Source organism: Myotis davidii, unplaced genomic scaffold (genome assembly GCF_000327345.1).
Source record: "Myotis davidii unplaced genomic scaffold, ASM32734v1 scaffold79, whole genome shotgun sequence".
In the NCBI taxonomy this organism is placed as follows: domain Eukaryota; kingdom Metazoa; phylum Chordata; class Mammalia; order Chiroptera; family Vespertilionidae; genus Myotis; species Myotis davidii.
In genome coordinates this window covers 6,961,446-6,980,551 of record NW_006294339.1, presented here as the reverse complement: position 1 = coordinate 6,980,551, position 19,106 = coordinate 6,961,446, and the positions used below count along the sequence as shown (strand labels likewise).

At 42.2% G+C, this 19,106-nt stretch overlaps 1 protein-coding gene across 6 annotated transcripts in view; it reads right to left on the bottom strand.

The window, feature by feature from the left end:
- FGGY (FGGY carbohydrate kinase domain containing) overlaps positions 1-19,106 on the bottom strand; it is a 408,675-nt gene that overhangs the window by 351,727 nt on the left and 37,842 nt on the right. For all 6 annotated transcript variants that reach the window (XM_006768373.2, XM_015566976.1, XM_006768371.2 and 3 more), the window contains 2 exons: positions 17,676-17,787; positions 10,362-10,513 (listed from right to left, as the gene is read on the bottom strand). In XM_006768373.2, the coding sequence (XP_006768436.1) occupies positions 10,362-10,513; positions 17,676-17,787 (264 nt within the window). The remainder of the gene's footprint in view (positions 1-10,361; positions 10,514-17,675; positions 17,788-19,106) is intronic.

Genomic DNA, 19,106 nt, shown 5'->3' with positions numbered 1-19,106 from the left:
ATAAGCCATAAAGTTAAACCCAAAATATAGTATTGTAACAATAGCTGACATTTATTAAATGTTACTAGGTATCAGGCCAAGTCCTTTTCTCTTCTGTCTGCTTTTTAAAATTACTTTGATGGACTATAAAACGAAAAGAATATGGTACCTTTTTGGCATATATCAGATATGTGAGTGCAAGGACAATAAAGAAATAATTCATCATCCAGGTCATTGAAGGCAGGCCATCAGCCCCAACTCTCCATATATTCAGTGACGAGCCTTGTTTATGGGCAGACCACCCCGGAGAGAAAACCCTCAGCAGATGCCCTAGCAACAGCTGACAACACTGTCCTCGCTGCTCAAAGTGGGGAGGAATCTGGTCCGAAAGTCACAGCACCCTGGTCTATACATTCTAAAGAGAGGCTATTTGATTACGCATTTGAGTCTTGGACTCTGTTCTCTTGGGGGATGAAGGGAGCAACATGAAGGGATTGTCCACACCAAGGAGAGGTGCGGAGAAGTCACTGCCTCCACTAGAGCCTTCGCTTCACATACAAAATCAGCTGTGACTCATGCTAACAGGACTATAGCCAAGGGTGGCTCTGGGTGGAAAGGAATGGTAATGCTCCCAACTCCCCCTTCCACGATGGGGAGGAGAAAATTAACCTGCGCTCGGCATGCGGTGTATCTTGACTATGGAATGGAGCTACTGGAGGGACACACCCAGCCATCAAAAATGCCGTGATAAATGTTCTCACGGGTTCATCCACTCACTCGTTAAAATATTTACTATTATCAATGTTAAATGCTAAGCCGTATGTGTCCCTAGATGCCAGGTACACACACTATAGTGTGATCAATTCTAAGCAGAGGTAAGGGGAAGATGCCACTGGGGGGAGAGGGTAGGATCCTAATCAATATTCAAGGGAGAAAGTCAAGGAACGCTCCCCGGAGTCTTGAAGAATTGGTATAAGTTTTCCCAAGTGAAGGAAGAAATTATTATAAGTTTTCCAGGCATAAAGAAAAACTGAGCAAAGACCCAGAGGTGTGTGGGCATGATAGCCTTTGAGCCACTGACCAAGAAATGCACCATCTGGAAAGCCGTTCCATTCCTCTCAGCATTCTGCTAGAGGAAAAGGAATGATGGGTTATTTGAAAAGCTTCCCACAGCCTGGGTCTCCAATCCAAATGCCTGGAGGGGTCGTGCTGAAAAGGAAATGAGTGAAGCAGGCTGGGTGGGGACTGCTGGGAAATGAAGGACACCTGCCCCTTCTAAAGGGGGCAGCGCCTTCTCAGCTCTGGCCAATTCCTGCCGCATGGGAATGTGGGCCCAGGATTGCCAAATCCTTTTGTTATTTTTTCTAGAGAAGCAGAAAGTCTGAATTTTTATGGACAATTTCTTAGTTTTTAAAATGTTGGAAACTAATTTTAACTTTTTTTTTTTCAAACACAGGGTGGGTCAAACACAGCCCATCTGGGGGCCAGATTCAGCCTCTGGTTTGCCTGCCTATAATCGTGGCACATGGGAGGAAATGAGTGCCCTTTGAGAGCAGGCAGTGAGGGCCAATGGGTGGAGCCCAGGAGCTGGAGGCAGACTAGACCTGGTGAGGATCCTGGATCGACCACTTAGGTGTTGTGTAGCTTGGGGAAGCTACTTCAGCCCTCTGGGCCTTCGTTTCCTCATCTGTATAATGGGATAAAATTATGCCACTGAGGGTTTTAGAGAAAATACTGCAGATGAAGCCCCCCATATAGTGATTTTGGGAAAACAAGTCCAAAGGGGGAAAATCCCATACTAAATAATGAGGAATTGTCACCCAGGAAAGTTAGCTATGACTACAAGATTATTTTTTATAGGAAAATATTTTTTAAAAAAAGAATAGTTTATTGATTTTTAGAGAGAAAGAAAGGAGAGGGAGGGAGGGACGGAGGGAGAGAGAAACATCGATGTGAGCGTGCAGCATCAATCGGCTGCCTCCTGCACCTCTCTTACCAGGATCGAGCCTGCAACCTTTGGGTGCACAGGAGGATGCCCAACCAACTTTATTTTTTAATGAAAAGTTGCTAAGAAGTAATAAAAGCATGAGCATGTGCTATAACAGTAGAAACCTATTCCAACCATAGATAGTGTCCCATTATTGATGTTTTTTGTATATACAGCCAGTCTTTTATGCTATACTGATAATTTCTTAAAACAAATGCATTTATAAGATTGCACATTCATCCTGCAATTGTTTTCTTTAGCAGAACAGTGTAAACTTATTGTTGCTATACAAATATTTAACATGTACTCAGTAAATAGCAAGAGTGATTTTTTTTTTTTTAGGTTGTAAAACAGATTGCATCACACCAATGCTTAAAATCCATCAACCATATCCCACTGCTCTTAGAATAGAATCCAAATTCTCACCCATGGCCTCAAGGCTATGCAGGATCTGGCCCCGCCCACTTCCCTCACCCACCTCCTACTACTCTCTGCCTTGCTCAGACCCTCCCAGCCCTGCCAGCTCCTTGGCTGGTCTCACAGGTGCTTTCCTCCCCTCTGTGAATCTGCTGCTCCCTCTTCCTGAAAACCTCACCATTCAGGCCAAACAAAAGCTCCCAAGTGAGAACACTGTAGCCATGCCAAATCTGCTCCTCTGTGTTTTCCCTTCATAGCAAGTTTCCAGAAAATAAAACAGTCTCCTTGTCTATTTTCTGCTCTCTAGCCTAGAATCTAAGTTCCCCAAATCCTACCCAGGGCCCTCATCTGTCTTGCTCACCTTGGCATCACCGATGCTCAGCACAGTGCCTATCACAAAGGAGATGCTCAATCTTTGTTTAATGAAGAAAATGAACCCACCACCCATTGTTCCTGGCCTCAGATCCTCCTGAAGTCATCACTTACAAGTTTCTCCCTGAACTAGTTTAGTCACACCCTGCAAGGCAAACATTTGAAGCGGCAGGAGATAAAGTGAAATGGTGATGCCCATGCTCTGGATCTGAAATGCCAAGGTTCAAATCCCAGCCTTGCCACATATTAGCTGAGTGACAGCTGCTTAACATCTCCAAGCCCATTTTATCACCTGAAAAAGATGTTACTTCACAGGGTGGTTGTGAGGGTTCGATGAGTTAACATGGGTAAAATACTTAACAAAGGTGCTAGATATATAATAAGCATCACATACACTTTAGCTGTTTTCATCTATTTCCTTGTTGTGTTCTTATTCATTAGTTGATTTATAACTTTCCTCTCCAATCAGACTGTAATTTCTTGAAGGCAGAGACCAGTTCTAGATTCCCACAGTGAACTAACTGCATAGGCCCCCGTGTGAGGGGCATGGGGCAGAGCTGGGGTATGGCTCTTGATGTGGATCTACTTACATGGTACAAAACTATGAGTACAACATGCAAATTTTTTGAGCTTCAGTTTCCTCATATGTGAAAGGAGATAATATCTATCCTACGAAATGGGTGTAAAGAGTACATAAAGTAATCCTTGTGAAAGAAAATAATTCTGAGGCTGGAGGCAATGATGACTGTTAGAGCAGACAAGCAGAAAGTAGTCAGTAAATTCATCAGCTCTGCAGTTCATTGCTAGCTGCCTCTAGTGTAAGTATTACACATAGGATGTGCATGATTCAAATAAATGAATGACTCTGAAAGTATGTCCTGTTCTCTTCTTCTGTCTATTTTCTCTGATTGTCTCTGACAGCCTGCGGTGGTTTCAGAAGCTTTCCTTAGCTATTAGTCAAACAGGAAAAACATACCACTCATTACAACCAGCTCCATGAAATAAGATATTCTGGTGTTTAAAATTCTCTCATTTGGTGATAGGAAGTTGCTGACATGCCCATCAGTACAGAAAAAAAAAAACATTTTTAAACACAATGGAAGTGAAAATTAAGCTCCTGTATGAATATGTACTGTATATATCTCCCTAAATTACAATAGTTCCACAAGGCTGAGCATATCCTCATTTACAGCAAAGTGCACTGAGACTCTGAGAAGTTGACTTCGTTTGTCTGAGGTCCCAAAATTGGAAATGGTGCAGCAATATTCAAATTCAAGTGTGTCTGGCTTCTGATCTTGTACTTTTTCTGTGACTCAACCATGTTGTATCTCCCAACATTCCTCAACATCTTGTATTAGCTCTGATAAATGTAGGTGAGTCATATTAAAGCTATGCATTAAAGAATTTAAAGCCAGAGTAGCTAACAGAAAAAGATTATAGTTTCTATCATATTGCCATTAAAACAAAACAAAATTGGTGTATGTCAAATAAAAGATCTTATATTGATCTTTCATAAAGTTTCAAGATTAGAAGAAATCTATGAAAAGAGAACACATGTTACTATAGCATTAGAAAGAATGAAAGAATAAGGCCAAGATAAGGCTCTAAAAATGAGCTGAGACAAGCCTCTGATTTTGCAGAAGGGACAGGAACCAGGCTTTCCTGACCTCTAACAGTTTTCTTTTCAATAGTTCTTACTGCAAAGCACTCAACTAACACCTTCCATAGAGAAGTTATCAAACCACTTCTCTAGGCATCCAAGCCCCCAGGTTCCTCCAAAGAATCTACATATGTGTACAGGAAAAGGCACATTAGAAACAATCAGAGAACCCTATACTCATTTTCCCAGCATGTTAGCAGAGAGGCAGAGACTGGGGAGATGGGAGGTGCAGATATATTTCTAAATCCATCAACAAAATCCTCTGACATTCCAGCCAGTTGGTTCCAGACCTTTGGAATAAACAATGAAAATCTCAAAACTATAAAATGCTTAGCTTTCTGCTCTGCTGACAGTGGCAAAATGAGGAAATGCATTAAAAGACCATTGGCATATCTCCATGCAGCCTCTACAAGCCAGTTAATTATCTTCCATTAACACTGGGCTGTCAGGACTGGCATCAGCCTGTTAACTTTCTTGACCTTCCTCAGTCTGCACCTTGTTACTCCGGCAGTGTTTCGTGTTTATACAGACAGGAGACTCCAGCTGCTCCACCTGACAGAACTTAATTTACATTTGGCCTTCATTAAGATGAGAGTCAAAATCATTGAGATCAAATGAAAAAGCCAGACTGCTGGGGGTTATGAAAAATTCAAATGGCATTTTACCTTTTATCTGACAATTCTTATTAAGGAGACATACATCAACCTGAAGCACAGAAACTTTAAATATAAAGGGCAGGATTAAAATTCCATATTGAAGCACTAGGACCTGAGTGTCTTGGCCCAAGAGTCCTGGTGGTCTTAGTACATCACTTCTGCCTTCTAGGAAGTCTGCACTCCTAATTCCGCCCAGCTCCCTCTGACACCTTTCAGGCAAGGACAAGGAGTACATGAATGACAGCAACACTGAAGTGAGTGTTCAGCCCTGAGGCCTCCACCTAGTTCATCCCTCACAGGCAATCAGTCTCAGCGTCCTCCTGATATTATCCCCTAAAGAGTTCTAGAATCTATCTCCTCTGCATTCCACAGTGCCTAATTCAGATTGCATTACTAATCATCTGGAGTACTGCAACAGACCCTCAGTGGGTCACCCTCTTCATATAAAATATATGTTAAGTACCTGTAAGTTCCAGGTATTTGATTAGGGGGAGAAACACAGCAAAGAACAAAATGGGTAAGGTCTCTATCCTGCTGTGGATTACAATGGTTGGAGGGGCAGGCATTATACAGATCATCATACAATCTGGCATATGATTACAATTTATGAAAGCCACAATGGAGTAAGATGAAGAGTGCAAAGACGAGAGACTTCTGATTTATTTGAGGGTCAAGGCTTTTGTAAGGAGGTGACAATAAAGCTGAGACCTAAAGGGTGAGTTACAATCAGTGGTGAGTAGAGGGAAGAAGATTCAGGGGCAGAAGGCACAGCATCACATCATCAAGACCAGGGGTCAGTAAACTTTTTCTCTAATGTTCCAGAGAATAAATATTCTCAGCTTTGCAGATCATACAGTCCCTGTCCCAACTATTCGGCTCTGTCACCAGAATGCAAAAGCAGCCACAGACAACGCATAGCTGAATGAGGTGGCTGTGTTCCAATACAACTGTACTTATGGCCACTCACATTTTAATTTCATATAATTTTCACACGTCACAAAATACCATTCCTCTTTTGATTCTGTTTCAACCACTTGAAAATGTAAAGGTCATTCTTACTAGTAGCTCCCAGGACATCCAAAAACAGGCAGCAGGCCAGATGTGGCCCATGGGCCAAGCCCAAATCAAGAATGACTTAGGAAGAACTGGGTGTGTTTGAGGCACCCTGAGGGCACCCCTGCACATGGCTTAGAGTGAGCAAGGTGAGGGACACACAGTAAGCACAGAACAGGGGCAAAAGGACATCACATATCATCTTCTGGCCCATGTTACAAATTTTGGAACTTATCCTAAGAGCAAAGAAAACGTAACAAAGTGCTATAATCTTGGAAGAAAACAAGTTCCTACTCCCCCACACAGTTTCTCACCCCTAATCCAATCTCCTCCACCCTGCCAAAGGGATCAAGAACACTCCCTCCCTTGGCTAAAAACCATCAACCAATCTCTATCACCAAATAAGTCCTTAACAAACTGAGCCCTGGCCTCATTTCCTGCTCCACTCAGGCTCATGTCCTGGGACCTACATCCCTCACCATAAATGAACCATAGTGTCTCTCTAGAATCTTTCCTCTCTTCTCTATTAGGCAAAACCTCCACTCTTTAGGCTCATGTCTTGAGACTCATCTCAACTCCTCAAGCTTTCCCTGTGCTTAGGTTTCCCTGTCCCTTTCCTCCACCCACTCCCTCCTTATACTAGTACAGCCCCTCTATTGTCCCTAGTAGACTCTGTGCCCCTCAAGGGAACCACTGAGTCCTCTTTGTGTTCAGGTCCCCAATGCCTATCATATTCCTGGAGTATAGCAGGAACTCGTTTAAAATTTGGCAAATTAAGGAATGAATAAAGAGTGAACAAATGACAGCCCAGTAAACGCAGCACAGTCTCATGCTCTGACATGAATGTGCAGTGGAACAGCTCTACAGAATCTATCTAACTTTCTGTGCCTCGGACTCCCATAACCCCACCAAAGATTGTTTACTGGCTCAGCCGGCTTGGCTTAGTGGTTGAGCATCAACCTACGGACCAGGAGGTCATGGTTTGGTTCCTGGTCAGGGGTACATGCCCAGGTTGCAGCCTCGATCTCCAGTGGGCGGTGCGCAGGAGACAGCCAATCAATGATTCTATCTCATCCTTTCTGTTTCTACCTCTCTCTCCCTCTCCCTTCCTCTCTGAAATCAATAAAAATATACATTTGTTTAAAAAAACCTGTTTACTGATTCTCTGCAAATGGATGCTTTTCAGGATGCCAGGGCAGAGTCCTTAGCATTGAAAGTGATGTCCTAAGTCTGCAAGAGAACAACATCAGCAACACCAGGGAGCAAGTTAGAAATGCAAATTTTCCCTGCCCACCCCAGGGCTACCAGTCTTCAATTTAACAAGCTCTCCAACTGATTCATTTACACATTACAGTTTGAGAAGCACTATAAAGTAGCCAGGTCAGGCTTTAAGGAGATGCTAAAAGTGATTTTAGAAATAGCTCTGATTTTCAGTTTGCAACCACAGTTACACCAAAGGGAGTCTCAGCAAGGATTCTTGTGCATGCCTACCAAAAATTAACAATAAATTTTAGAAATTTTTCGAATGGGTTTAAGGTTCAGCCTTCAGGTAATTAAATACAGAATGGAACAATATTTAGAGCCAGGGAACTGTCTAGGGCGGGGGTGGGGGGGGTGGGGAAATGGACACATATGTAATACCCCTTGTAATACTTTAAGCAATAAAAAAAAGAAAGAAAATTCTGAAATGGAATTGGTTAGGTGGAGGGATGAATGGATGGATGGTCTTAGGAGGTGACAGTCAATGCTATGCAATCCAGAACTCTCTATGGGTTTTATTTAGTGCATTTTGATCTCAAGTGCTCTAAAGTATCCTGAGAGATTCATACTGAATGTATACGTAGATCTCCTGGGTATACAGCCCAGAGCTGGCCATGAATAGGTGCTCAATAAGGCCCTGATGGTGCACCAATAACCACTTTCCTGGTCCTTCTCACTTAATTCCATACCCCTCTTCCTTACCTGTGGCCAAGAAGGGTGATACATCCACTCCGTTTGTTCTCTCGCACCATGTTTAGGCTGGTTTGAAGGACACCACTGTCCTCATTCCTGGTCCTACCCTAAGTGGCACCCTTTACAGAGGGTTTTAGTACCATGAGACAGAAGTGGATGACCGGGGTTTGGAGCCCAGTAGACATGTGTTGAAATTCTGGCTCTACCATCTGTTTGGGAAAGGCATTTAACCCTCCCTCTCAGCCTCAGTGCCCATACACTCTACCAGGCACAGCTTGTTAGGAGAGCACGAGTTAATGCTACAGAACACAGAGTGTGGGGCAGTGAAGAGTTGTTCTAGATCAGGGGTCCTCAAACTTTTTAAACAGGGGGCCAGTTCACTGTCCCTCAGACCGTTGGAGGGCCGGACTATAGTTTTTTAAAAAAAAACTATGAACAAATTCCTATGCACATTGCACATATCTTATTTTGAAGTAAAAAAACAAATGTTTCGGCGGGCCGCATGTGGCCCGCGGGCCGTAGTTTGAGGACCCCTGTTCTAGAATCTGATTTGTATTTTAGCATATGTTTGGATCAGGTTTTCAAACTTTACAGATGTAAAAAGTGACATCTGGGATGAGAATCGCTCCACCCAACATCACACAATGTGATGTTAGTCGAGAAAAATCAGGATCCTGAAAGCCCCAATGCCTAAGACACCCTGTAGCTTTTGAACTGCAGTGACTATAAAAGCCTTTCTAGAAATTAAAACTCACAAAACAGTTCAATATACAAAGTAGATAACAAGCCAAGCTTACTCAGATTTTATTTTTTTTTATTTTTTATTGATTTCAGAGAAGAAGAGAAAGGGAGGGAGAGTTATTGATCAGCTGCCTCCTGCATGCCCCACATTGGGGATCGATCCTGCAACCCGGGCATATGCCTTTGACCAGTGATCAAACCGAGATCTCCTGGTTTATAGGTGGACCCTCAACTACTGTGCCACGCTGGCCAGGCATACTTGGATTACTGATGTCGTTTTTGCTTATCTCCCTTCTGCCCCATGGTGACAGCCCAGGAACACCCTCTCAGCACACTTAAACTCCCCTCTTCCCCATGTACATTTTGAGTAATCGAAGATGCAGCCCACCTGCAACCTCAGAGCCACTGAATAAATCATGCCAGGTCTTACTCCTTGGATGGATTCTCTCCCTGTCAGACCACCTATGGGTTTTCTAGTCCAGAGGTTCCCAGAGGACTTGAACTTTCTCACACATCCATCTCTAATGGGAATCATTAAGCTGACATCACCACTCTCCACACTTCATAAAGGATCCTAACATCTGGAAAGGGGAACCTCCTGCAAGTGCTTCGACCAGAGATCACTGTATCACTCAAGGGCATGAAAATGCAAGTGCAGGAGAGATGAGAGAGGAATTCCCAAAAATGCCACCAAGGCCAGAGATTATGCATCTGGGGCTAAGGGTGTATAGAGAAAGAAGATTCTGGTCAGAAGATCTGGACTTAAATCCCAGCTCTGCCACTTTCTAATTGGAATGGTAATAAACCTCTCTGAACTTCAACTGGGTACTGGATATTCAGAGAATCAATTTCGGAGTCAGCCATTATTAGGTTCAAATCCTGGCTCTGTCATTTGGATGAGTTGATTAATCTCTAGCTTTAGCTTTCTCCTTTACAAAACACACGCCAATAAAATAAAAATAAAATAAAATAAATAAAATAAACCCTTCTTCAGGGTTGCTGTTGGGATTCAAAGAGATCATCTGGGTTAAACACTTATCACAGTGCCTTCCATGAGTTAAACACATAAAAACAAGAGTCACTTAACTGCGAACTAATCAATAAAATGGGGTCAACCTTCCTCAGGGAGTTGCTGGGGAAAATCAAACATAACGGACTGTGGCAGGGTGCCTGGTACAGACAAATCCACAGTGAATGGGATCCTCTACTATTACAGTTGACCTCTTAACAACACAGGTATGAATTGGGTGGTTTTTTTTTTTTTCAATAAAATACATGTACAGTACTATAAGTGTATTTTCTCTGCCTTATGATTTCCTTAATAACATTTTGTTTTATCTAGCTTACTTTACTGTAAGAATACAGTATATAATACATATACAATATATGTGTTAATCAACTGTTTTCAGTACTTATGTATATAAAAGGCCATTAGTATTGATGTTTTGGGAGACTTGAGAGTTATAGGCTTTCATAGGGTGTTGGCACCGTTCACTGTTCAAGGGTCCACTGTATTGGTATCCCCTCAATTCCATGCACTCACCTCTTTTAGCCACAGAAGCTTTGGGGCCTGCATTTCCACAGACATCACGCCCCCAACGTACTGCAAGACACTGTGTTTGGTGTTGTTTATCCTGTGCACCTGACTGACAGCTCGGTGGTCCAGCCACATGATGATGTTCCGATGGGAATCCCCTAGCAGAAACAGAGTGATGAAGACACATGTATGTTATCATCCTTCTAAGTCAAGGGCTACTATGGATTCCCAGGGGTAAAGAGCTACACCACTTTTATAATTTCCCCCATCAGCAAGGAACAAGGGGAAGGATCACCACCAGGCTGAGCAGAACACTCTACCCACCTTGGCTTTCCCTTCAAGAGATGTGTTCTTTGACTAAAGCACCCAGAGTTAACCGTCTACACTAAAACCAGTCAAGCTCCCCCAACCAAGTCTACCAGCATCATTCTTTCTCAACTTCCTCCTTTCCTTTCCTATCTCCTCTGTTCTGGAAAAACTTTTCTGGGTATATAGATATTCAGAAAAACAGCCGGTGAAATAAGCCCAAAACAATACTTCGGCTGTTTAAGGTCTGTCTCCTTTAAATGTGGACAAATATTTCAATGGTATAATACATTTAATATAATATATGTATACAATGGCTCTGTTCTGCTTAGATTCCCACTTCTAGTCACTATAATTAAAACCATTTTTTAAAATAAGTTGTTTCCCTCACTCAGTTGGTTTACTGGGTCGAGTGGGAAGCACACAAATTTTGGAGTCAAGCAGACCTAATGGCAAATGCTTCCTCAGTTAATAAGCAGAGATGTACAGAGAAACTTATTGAACTTTTCTTAGCCTCAGTATTTTCATCCATAAAATGGGGGTAACAATACCTAATAGCATATAGGGATTAATGATGTACATAAAGAATATAGCAAGCACCTGTCACATAGTAGGCCCTCAGAAGAAGTAAGTCACAAAGAATAGAATTTGGAAAAGGAGCATATCCCCTCACACGCTACAGTTACTGTCTTGCACCACAGAGGAGCTGACCGTCCCCTCCTCCCTTCCCCAGCCTGGTAATTCAGCATTACTGATGGGCAAGCCACTCAGTACTCTTGACAGCCCTCTACTTCCTCAGAAGGCAAAATGCAGAGAAAAGCAGTGACTATACCTGGGAAATTGTAAGAAGGAAAGATAAAAGGGGACCCAATAGTAATTAAGCCAGACACTCTCACACATGATTTTATTTAATGGCAAAATAATTGCAGCAACTACATATGTAACTTTGCTAATAGAAAATGTTTAAAAAGCTCAGTGTGTGAGTGTTTGTGTGTGACTCAAGCCCTGTGCTAAAGATTTTTAAAAAAAAAAAAAAAAACCATCTCATTTAAGTCTCAAAACAATCCCCTGATGTTGGTCGCTTTCCATAATGACCTGACTCTGAAGTTGAGTGTGTGCCTATTATCTCACAGCTGGGAAAAGCATGAAGGGTGCTCTGAGAACAGATCACCTGTGCAGAGAAGGGATACATAAATTGGTAAAATGGATAAACTCGAGTTCCACATATCAACAATGGTAATGACACCTACTGGGTACTTTTAAACACGATATATATTGTTTGTTGTTTCGGGAATGTACTTGTGTGGTCAAAGCACAAAAAACGTGTTTGTGAACATCAACCACAGTAGAATGGCCACCTGCTGGGAAAAAGATGTGGGAGGGAGAAGGCACAGGTTGGAGCTTTGAGGAGTTCTTCCCTTTCAAACAAAAAAGGACTTGAGGCAAATATGGTCACATTTCATCTGTTTATTCTTAGTAGTGGATACATAGGAGGCTGTTATTTATTTTCCATATGCTTAAAAATAATTTTTTACCTTACCAAAAAAAAAGACAACCAAAAATAATATGTAAATTAGGTCATCATCATCATCATAAGGAGGCCAGGGCTCAGTCACTGGGCTGCCTGCCTGGAGAGAATTGGGGCTCCACAAAAGCTCCTCAAAAACCAGTGATACTTCAAAAGTAAGAGAAAGGACATAAGACCTTCCGTAGGCATGCCCCAGATTCGCAAAATGATTCTACTGTACAAGGTCTGGCTCTCAGTCCTGGTTGCACACTGCAATCCCTAGATAGCTTTAGAGATACGGATGTCCTGGTCCCATTCCAGACCTGCCATCAAATCAGAATGTGGGAATGTGGGCACACACACGTGCACACACACAGACATGCACGTGTGTGTGGGTGTATGATATTATGATGGCTTCTTAAATATTATATAGGATGTGTCTGGTGCTGCTGGAAGACAAAAACAGCTGTTGCTAAACTTTCAACTATAAAGAACCAATCAGCCCTGGCCAGTGTGGCTCAGTTGGCTGGGCCTCCATGTTCGCTGCACCGAGAAGTCGTCTGTTCTATTCCCAGTCAGGGTACATGCTGGGATTGCGGGCTTGATCGCCAGTAGGAGGCCTGCAGATGGCAGTCAATCAATGTTTCTCCCCCTTTCCCTTCATCTCTCTCTCTAAAATCAATAAAAACATTTTTTTTTCAAAAAAACCAATCAGCTAGCACTGCCTTTACATGAAAGGCTCTCAACATGCAGTCAGAATGACACAATGAGAACTGCGTGGGCTCAAGTACTTTATTGTATTATGATTATTAACTTTTTTACTTTTAGACAAAAACTGGCAAGTTAATCATTTTTCAGTTCTTGAAGAAAACCACAAATAATGACTACACTAAAAATTCATTTAGTCTTTTGTTGAGCATCCACTATATGCCAGGCACAGTTCTGGGATGCCAAGAAGAATGGGCCACAGACCCTGCCTTTAAAAGCATGTGGTGTGTTGACTGCCAGAATAGAAGTGACAGATGTGGGAAACAGAGGAGGATGAACGGAGAGGGCACTAGGTTAGCTGAGCCTGAGGCTGCACAGAGGGCTCCCAAGAGGCAAAAAAGCTTTAATTCAGTTGGTTAGCCAGGTGAAAGAGTAAGAAAGGAGGCTCTAAACCAGGGGTCCTCAAACTTTTTAAACAGGGGGCCAGTTCACTGTCCCTCAGACCATTGGAGGGCCAGAATATAGTTTAAAAAAAATTATGAACAAATTCCTATGCACACAGCAGCGGCAAAAACACCTGGCGGGCCGGATAAATGTTTTCGGCAGGCTGCATGTGGCCCGCGGGCCGTAGTTTGAGGACCCCTGCTCTACACAAACTGAGCCTAGACCCAGAAAGCTCTTGCATAAGAGAACTGGGGGAACTGTGCTAGAGCAGCCTGTGGGTCACCTCAGGTGTGGCCCATTCTACTGCACTTCGCCTTACTGCACCTGGTAGATACTGCGTGTTTACAAATTGAAGATAAGATCCTCCACCAGCAAAGAGATTACAACTCACTGAAAGCTCAGATGACAGTCAGCAATTTTTAGCAATAAAGCGTTTTTTTAACTAAGGTATGGACATTGTTGTTTTTTTATATCATACTAGTGCACACTTAACAGACTACAGCATAGTGTAAACATAACTTTTCTATACACTGGGAAATTCATGTGACTCACTTCACTGCCATAGTCACTTTATTGCAATGGTCCGCAACCAAACCTGCAATAGCTCCCACGTATGCCTGTAGCCAGTTTACTAACGGGCAGATTATTTATCCATGTATGCGTTCAATTAACATTTTGAACGCCTTATGTTCCAGGCATACTTGAGGGGAGAAAATTACTATGAATCAGCAAACACATCTAAGTATTAGGTGTCTGTTGCAGAGTAGCCTAGGTAGTAACTCCTTCCCTGGCCCCTTGGTTGCCCTCCTTCCCAAGAGCTCTTACTTATAGCTGGGATGTCCCAACCACAGTTATGCCTTCAGTTTGATGGGCTGCAGAGGGAGGAAGCGGGCACCAATGCACCACTGTCTAACCCAGGAAGCAGGCAGCCACAGTACCACTGTCCAACTGACGGGCTCTTCTGGTCTTCAAAGGTTAAACAAGAATGACCTACCAATGAGACTATTTCATCAAATAACAACATTTGTATTCTTAAACTATTGTACTGAATATATTTGGGTTTTTGGATTTTTTGTTGTTTTTTTTTTGTTGTTGTTTCATTTTGTTTGTGGTTGACATCTAATGATGCTAACAGTTGTGCCCATTTTGTAGGTTTGATTTTTTTAAAATATATGTTAAAAATTGACTTCAGAGAGGAAGGGAGAGGGAGAGAGAGTTATAAATATCAATGAGAGAAAATCATTGATTGGCTGTCAACTGCATGCCCCCTCCTGGGGATTGAGCTTGCAACCCAGGCACGTGCCCTTGACTCGGAATTGAACCCAGGACCCTTCAGTCCGCAGGCTGAAGCTCTATCCACTGAGCCAAATCAGCTAGGGCTATAGGTTTGATTTTAATGGTGATGGTTAATTTCCTGACTCCACTCCCTGCTCCTTACAGTTACTCCAGTTAATCAATCAAGAATTGGTCACTGCAGCCCAGCGGCATGGCTCAGTGGTTAAGCGTTGACCTATAGAACCAGAAGGTCACGGTTCAATTCCCTGCCAGGGTATATGCCCGGGTTTCAGGCTTGATCCCCATTGTATGGTGTGCAGGAGGCAGTCAATCAATGACTCTCTCTCATCATTGATGTTTCTATCTCTTTCTCCCTCTTCCTTGCTCTCTGGAATCAATAAAAAATGTATTAAAAAAAAAGAGTTGGTCACTGTCAAGTAGGTAGCAGCAGTCATTAAAGAACCTTTAAACCACCTTTAAAATTCTAATTTCATTTTCTAACACAGGATAATCTATTTCAGATAAAATCTAACCTGAATAGAACCTGTTGAAAGGCAAGAAACTGGTGAGGGGCACCTGCAGCTGGGTGCATTTGATGAATGGGTACATCTTAACCTTTTAGGTGAAATATAATTTTTTTAACACTTACAAAATTAGGGGTGCAAAGTAGCTACCCTTTTAATAGAAGGTCTGTTAACAGGAGGCAATTCTACCTACAATGAGAAAAATGATGGCATCCAGAGAGGGCAGGTATCTAAGCAGATGTGACAGGGAACTCTCATCTGCCACTTCACTGTTTTTGTTCCTGATGTTTTAACTGTCCATTCATCTGTGCCCAGTGATTCTGCAATACTAGAATTACTGAGGGAACTTCAAATATGCTGATGCCCTATGCTAGCACCAAGCCAACTGAATACAAATTTGGGGGGTTAGACTCATGAATATACAGCCAGAGTTTTAAAAACAACATGTGTTTTTTGGCAGGTTAGAAGGTATGTGTCCTTAGAACTCTTTTTGTTGTTGTTGTAATCCTCATCCAAGGATTTTTAGAGAGAGTGGAAGGGAAGGGGAGAGACAGAGAGAGAGAGAAATATCAATGTGCGAGAGACATATTGATTGGTTGCCTCCTGCACACGCCCAGACCAGGGCCAGGGATCCACCCTGCAATCAAGGTACGTGCCCTTGACCAGAATCAAACCCACGACCCTTCAGTCTGTGGGCCAACACTTCAACCACTGAGTCAAACCAGCTAAGGCCCTTGATACTTTTAACATCTAAAACCCCAACCCAAATAAGAATTCCCCCTAGAGCAGCGGTTCTCAACCCGTGGGTCACGACCTCTTTGGGGGTCGAACGACCCTTTCACAGGGGTCGCCTAAGACCATCGGAAAACACATATATAATTACATATTGTTTTTGTGATTAATCACTATACTTTAATTATGTCTAATTTGTAACAATGAAATTGGGGTCACCACAACATGAGGAACTGTATTAAAGGGTCGCGGCTTAGGAAGGTTGAGAACCACTGCCCTAGAGCTTCCTTAACAGGCGATCACCTAACCTGGACCTAAAGCCATTAAAGGAAGTGCTGACAGCCTGCCAGCATGGCTGGACACATGTCATAATTGGAGAGTGCCTACTGCGGCTGAGCTGAGGTCTGGTTCAGCCCCATCCTTCGGTCTCTGCTTTCAGACAAATGCAACTGAGCCAGTAAAAGAACAAGGACACTCCATAATCATCTTTGAAGCCCCAGCACTTAATAATAGGAGTTGGCACAAAGTAGGTGCTAATAAGTATTGCAAGAAGGAGAAGTGTGTGTGTGTATGCACACGCGTGCGCAAAAAGGTCATCATTACTCCTGTGCTCTAGCTATGATCCGGGATCTGCCTGACTCCAATCCCTTGGTGTCCCAGTGTACCCCAGTATCCACAGCCACTAATGCAGAAAGACGCTGCTACAGCAGTATCTACTACTAAGGATTCTTAAACATAATCCAGCCCAAAACATGTCTATGATGGCTACCTTGGCAACAACTGACTGACAACACCCAGAACCACATTCCTTAAGATGCAGTTTCTGCTGCATCATAATCTCCACCACTCCCAAATGATCTCTTCTCCTTAAAAAGTTACGTATCTGGCCCTAGGTCAGTTGGTTGGAGATTCATCCCATACACCAAAAGGTTGCAGATTCCATTCCCAGTCAGGGCACATACCTAGGTTACAGGTTCAATCCCCCATCAGGGTACATGTGGGAAGCAACCAATCGATGTTTCTCACATCGATGTTTCTCTCTCTCCCTTCCTCTCTCTAAAATCAATAAAAGCATATCCTCAGGTGAGGCTTAAAAAAACAAAGTTAAATATCAGTTGCAGTTTATCATCATGCATTACCTACCTGCCCACTGTAGACTTCTGGGTTTCAACGTCAGGGCTAGAGCTAATGACAGAAATTCCCCAAAGGGGACACATCCTCTATCCCTGTAAAAAATTTCTGAGGGTAAACCCAAACGACACTTTATATTTGTGGAGTCACAACCTCATTAGAACAATCTCATTAAATGGGAATGTCCTCTGGTCTGGCCATTGAAAACAGAGGCCATCTGTTCCCAGTTTCTGTGTGATACATGGTCCTGTCTGCCTTGTTCTAGTTCCCTTAAATGGACTTGGTTTATCCACTCAAATGAATGTTGTATAGGAGATGAATATGCAAAACAACTACAGACACTGGCTCTCTTCTAAAAAAACACCCAGACCACTTGTCAGTTTCAAGACTACCCACTCTGCGCTAATAATGGATCCATGTCCTTCCCTCATCAAGCTCTCTACTGTGGCTCTTGTGCTTTATGGAGCCAAGTCTCTCCAGAATCCAGGCCTCTGATGCCACCCGACTCTGGCCAAATGCTGTTCAAGCTTTGAACCTCTAGGACATAATTACCTATATAATTGCTTCTCCTCTAAGTCTCACTTACACTGGTACGAGACCTGTGACCTCATGTCCCACTTGGGCCCTTTGGACTGATCAGCCAAGTCTGCACCAGCATGTTTCCCACCACCAGGGAGAGAGGAATGGTCCTACCTTCATGGTTTACTGGTAAAGGACGAAACTGCTTATCCAGAACAACCAGAGAACACGTGGCATCAAACCCAAGCCCTCGGATTTGGTTTAAATTGATCCCTTGTACAACTTTCTGTTTTAAAAGAAAAGAAGAATAAAAATTACAATGCAAGGCTTTTTTAAAAGTGAAAAGAAATTATGACTAGAAGAAAGTGAACCATAGAAAAACATATTTACAACATAAAATAGATAAAAGTTCAACATTAGAAGAATTTATAAATAAATAAGAGAAAGATAACCAATCTAACTGGAAATTAAGGAAAGGGCATGACACATCACTTCCTAAAATATAAAGAAATAGTCAAAGAGCATATAGAAAGACTCCCAACTCCATTCCAAATCAATAAATATAAAACATACCAAATTAAAATATACCACTCTTTGCTTTTCACATTGGCAAAAATGTAAAAGATTAATAGCATATCATAGTGGCCAGATATGGATATGTGGACCTTCTAATGTAGTACAGATTTTGAAAAATAATTTGATAGTACTTGTTAAAATGTAAGACATGCATTACTTTTGGCCCAGCAGTGCCACTTCTAGGAATGTATCTTAGCAAATTATTAGCATAAGCAAAGAAAGTCACCTGTAGATAAAGATTAACTGCAGCACTGCTTAAGAATATATTTAATAATTAGAAAAACTATTTTTATTAAATAGATTATGGTACATCTGTAAAAGGAAATGCTCTACAATAACTAAAAAGAAAGAGTTAGAGAAGCAATTTCTGGGTATAGTGCTATGAATAGGCCAGCAAAGCCTCTTAACAAAATAAAAGTATAAAACTGGGGGTAAAAATCATCAAAAACAACCATCTGTGCCTGGCCGGTGTTGCTCAGTGGTTGAGCGTTGACCCATGAACCAGGTCATGGGTTTGATTCCTGGTCAGGCCACATGCCTGAGTTGCACGCTCGATTCCCAGAAAGGGAAGTACAGGAGACAGCCAATCAATGATGTTTCTATCTTTCTATCCCTCTCCCTTCCTCTCTCTCTAAAAATTAATAAAAACAACAAGATCTATTTGGGGGGGCTATAGAAATTGACCAAAGCCACATGACAAATTGTAATGCATTTATTCTTGAAAAATCAAAATTGTTCTTAAAAGATTATCACCAAAAAACTTAAACTCTAGGACCAGATGGTTTCACTGAGAAATTACACACACAAAAAAAATAATTTTAAGGAAAAAAAATATTAATCCTACACAAATTTGTTCAGGATATGGTAAAAGAGGGAACATTTTCCAATACATTTTACATGGCCAGTATTACCAAGCCCCCCCACCGCCCCCCAAAAATAAATAAGAAAAAGGACACTATAGATCAATAACTGGCACGAACATAGCTGTAAAACTCCTTAACAAAATATTAAGAAACTAACTTTGCAATA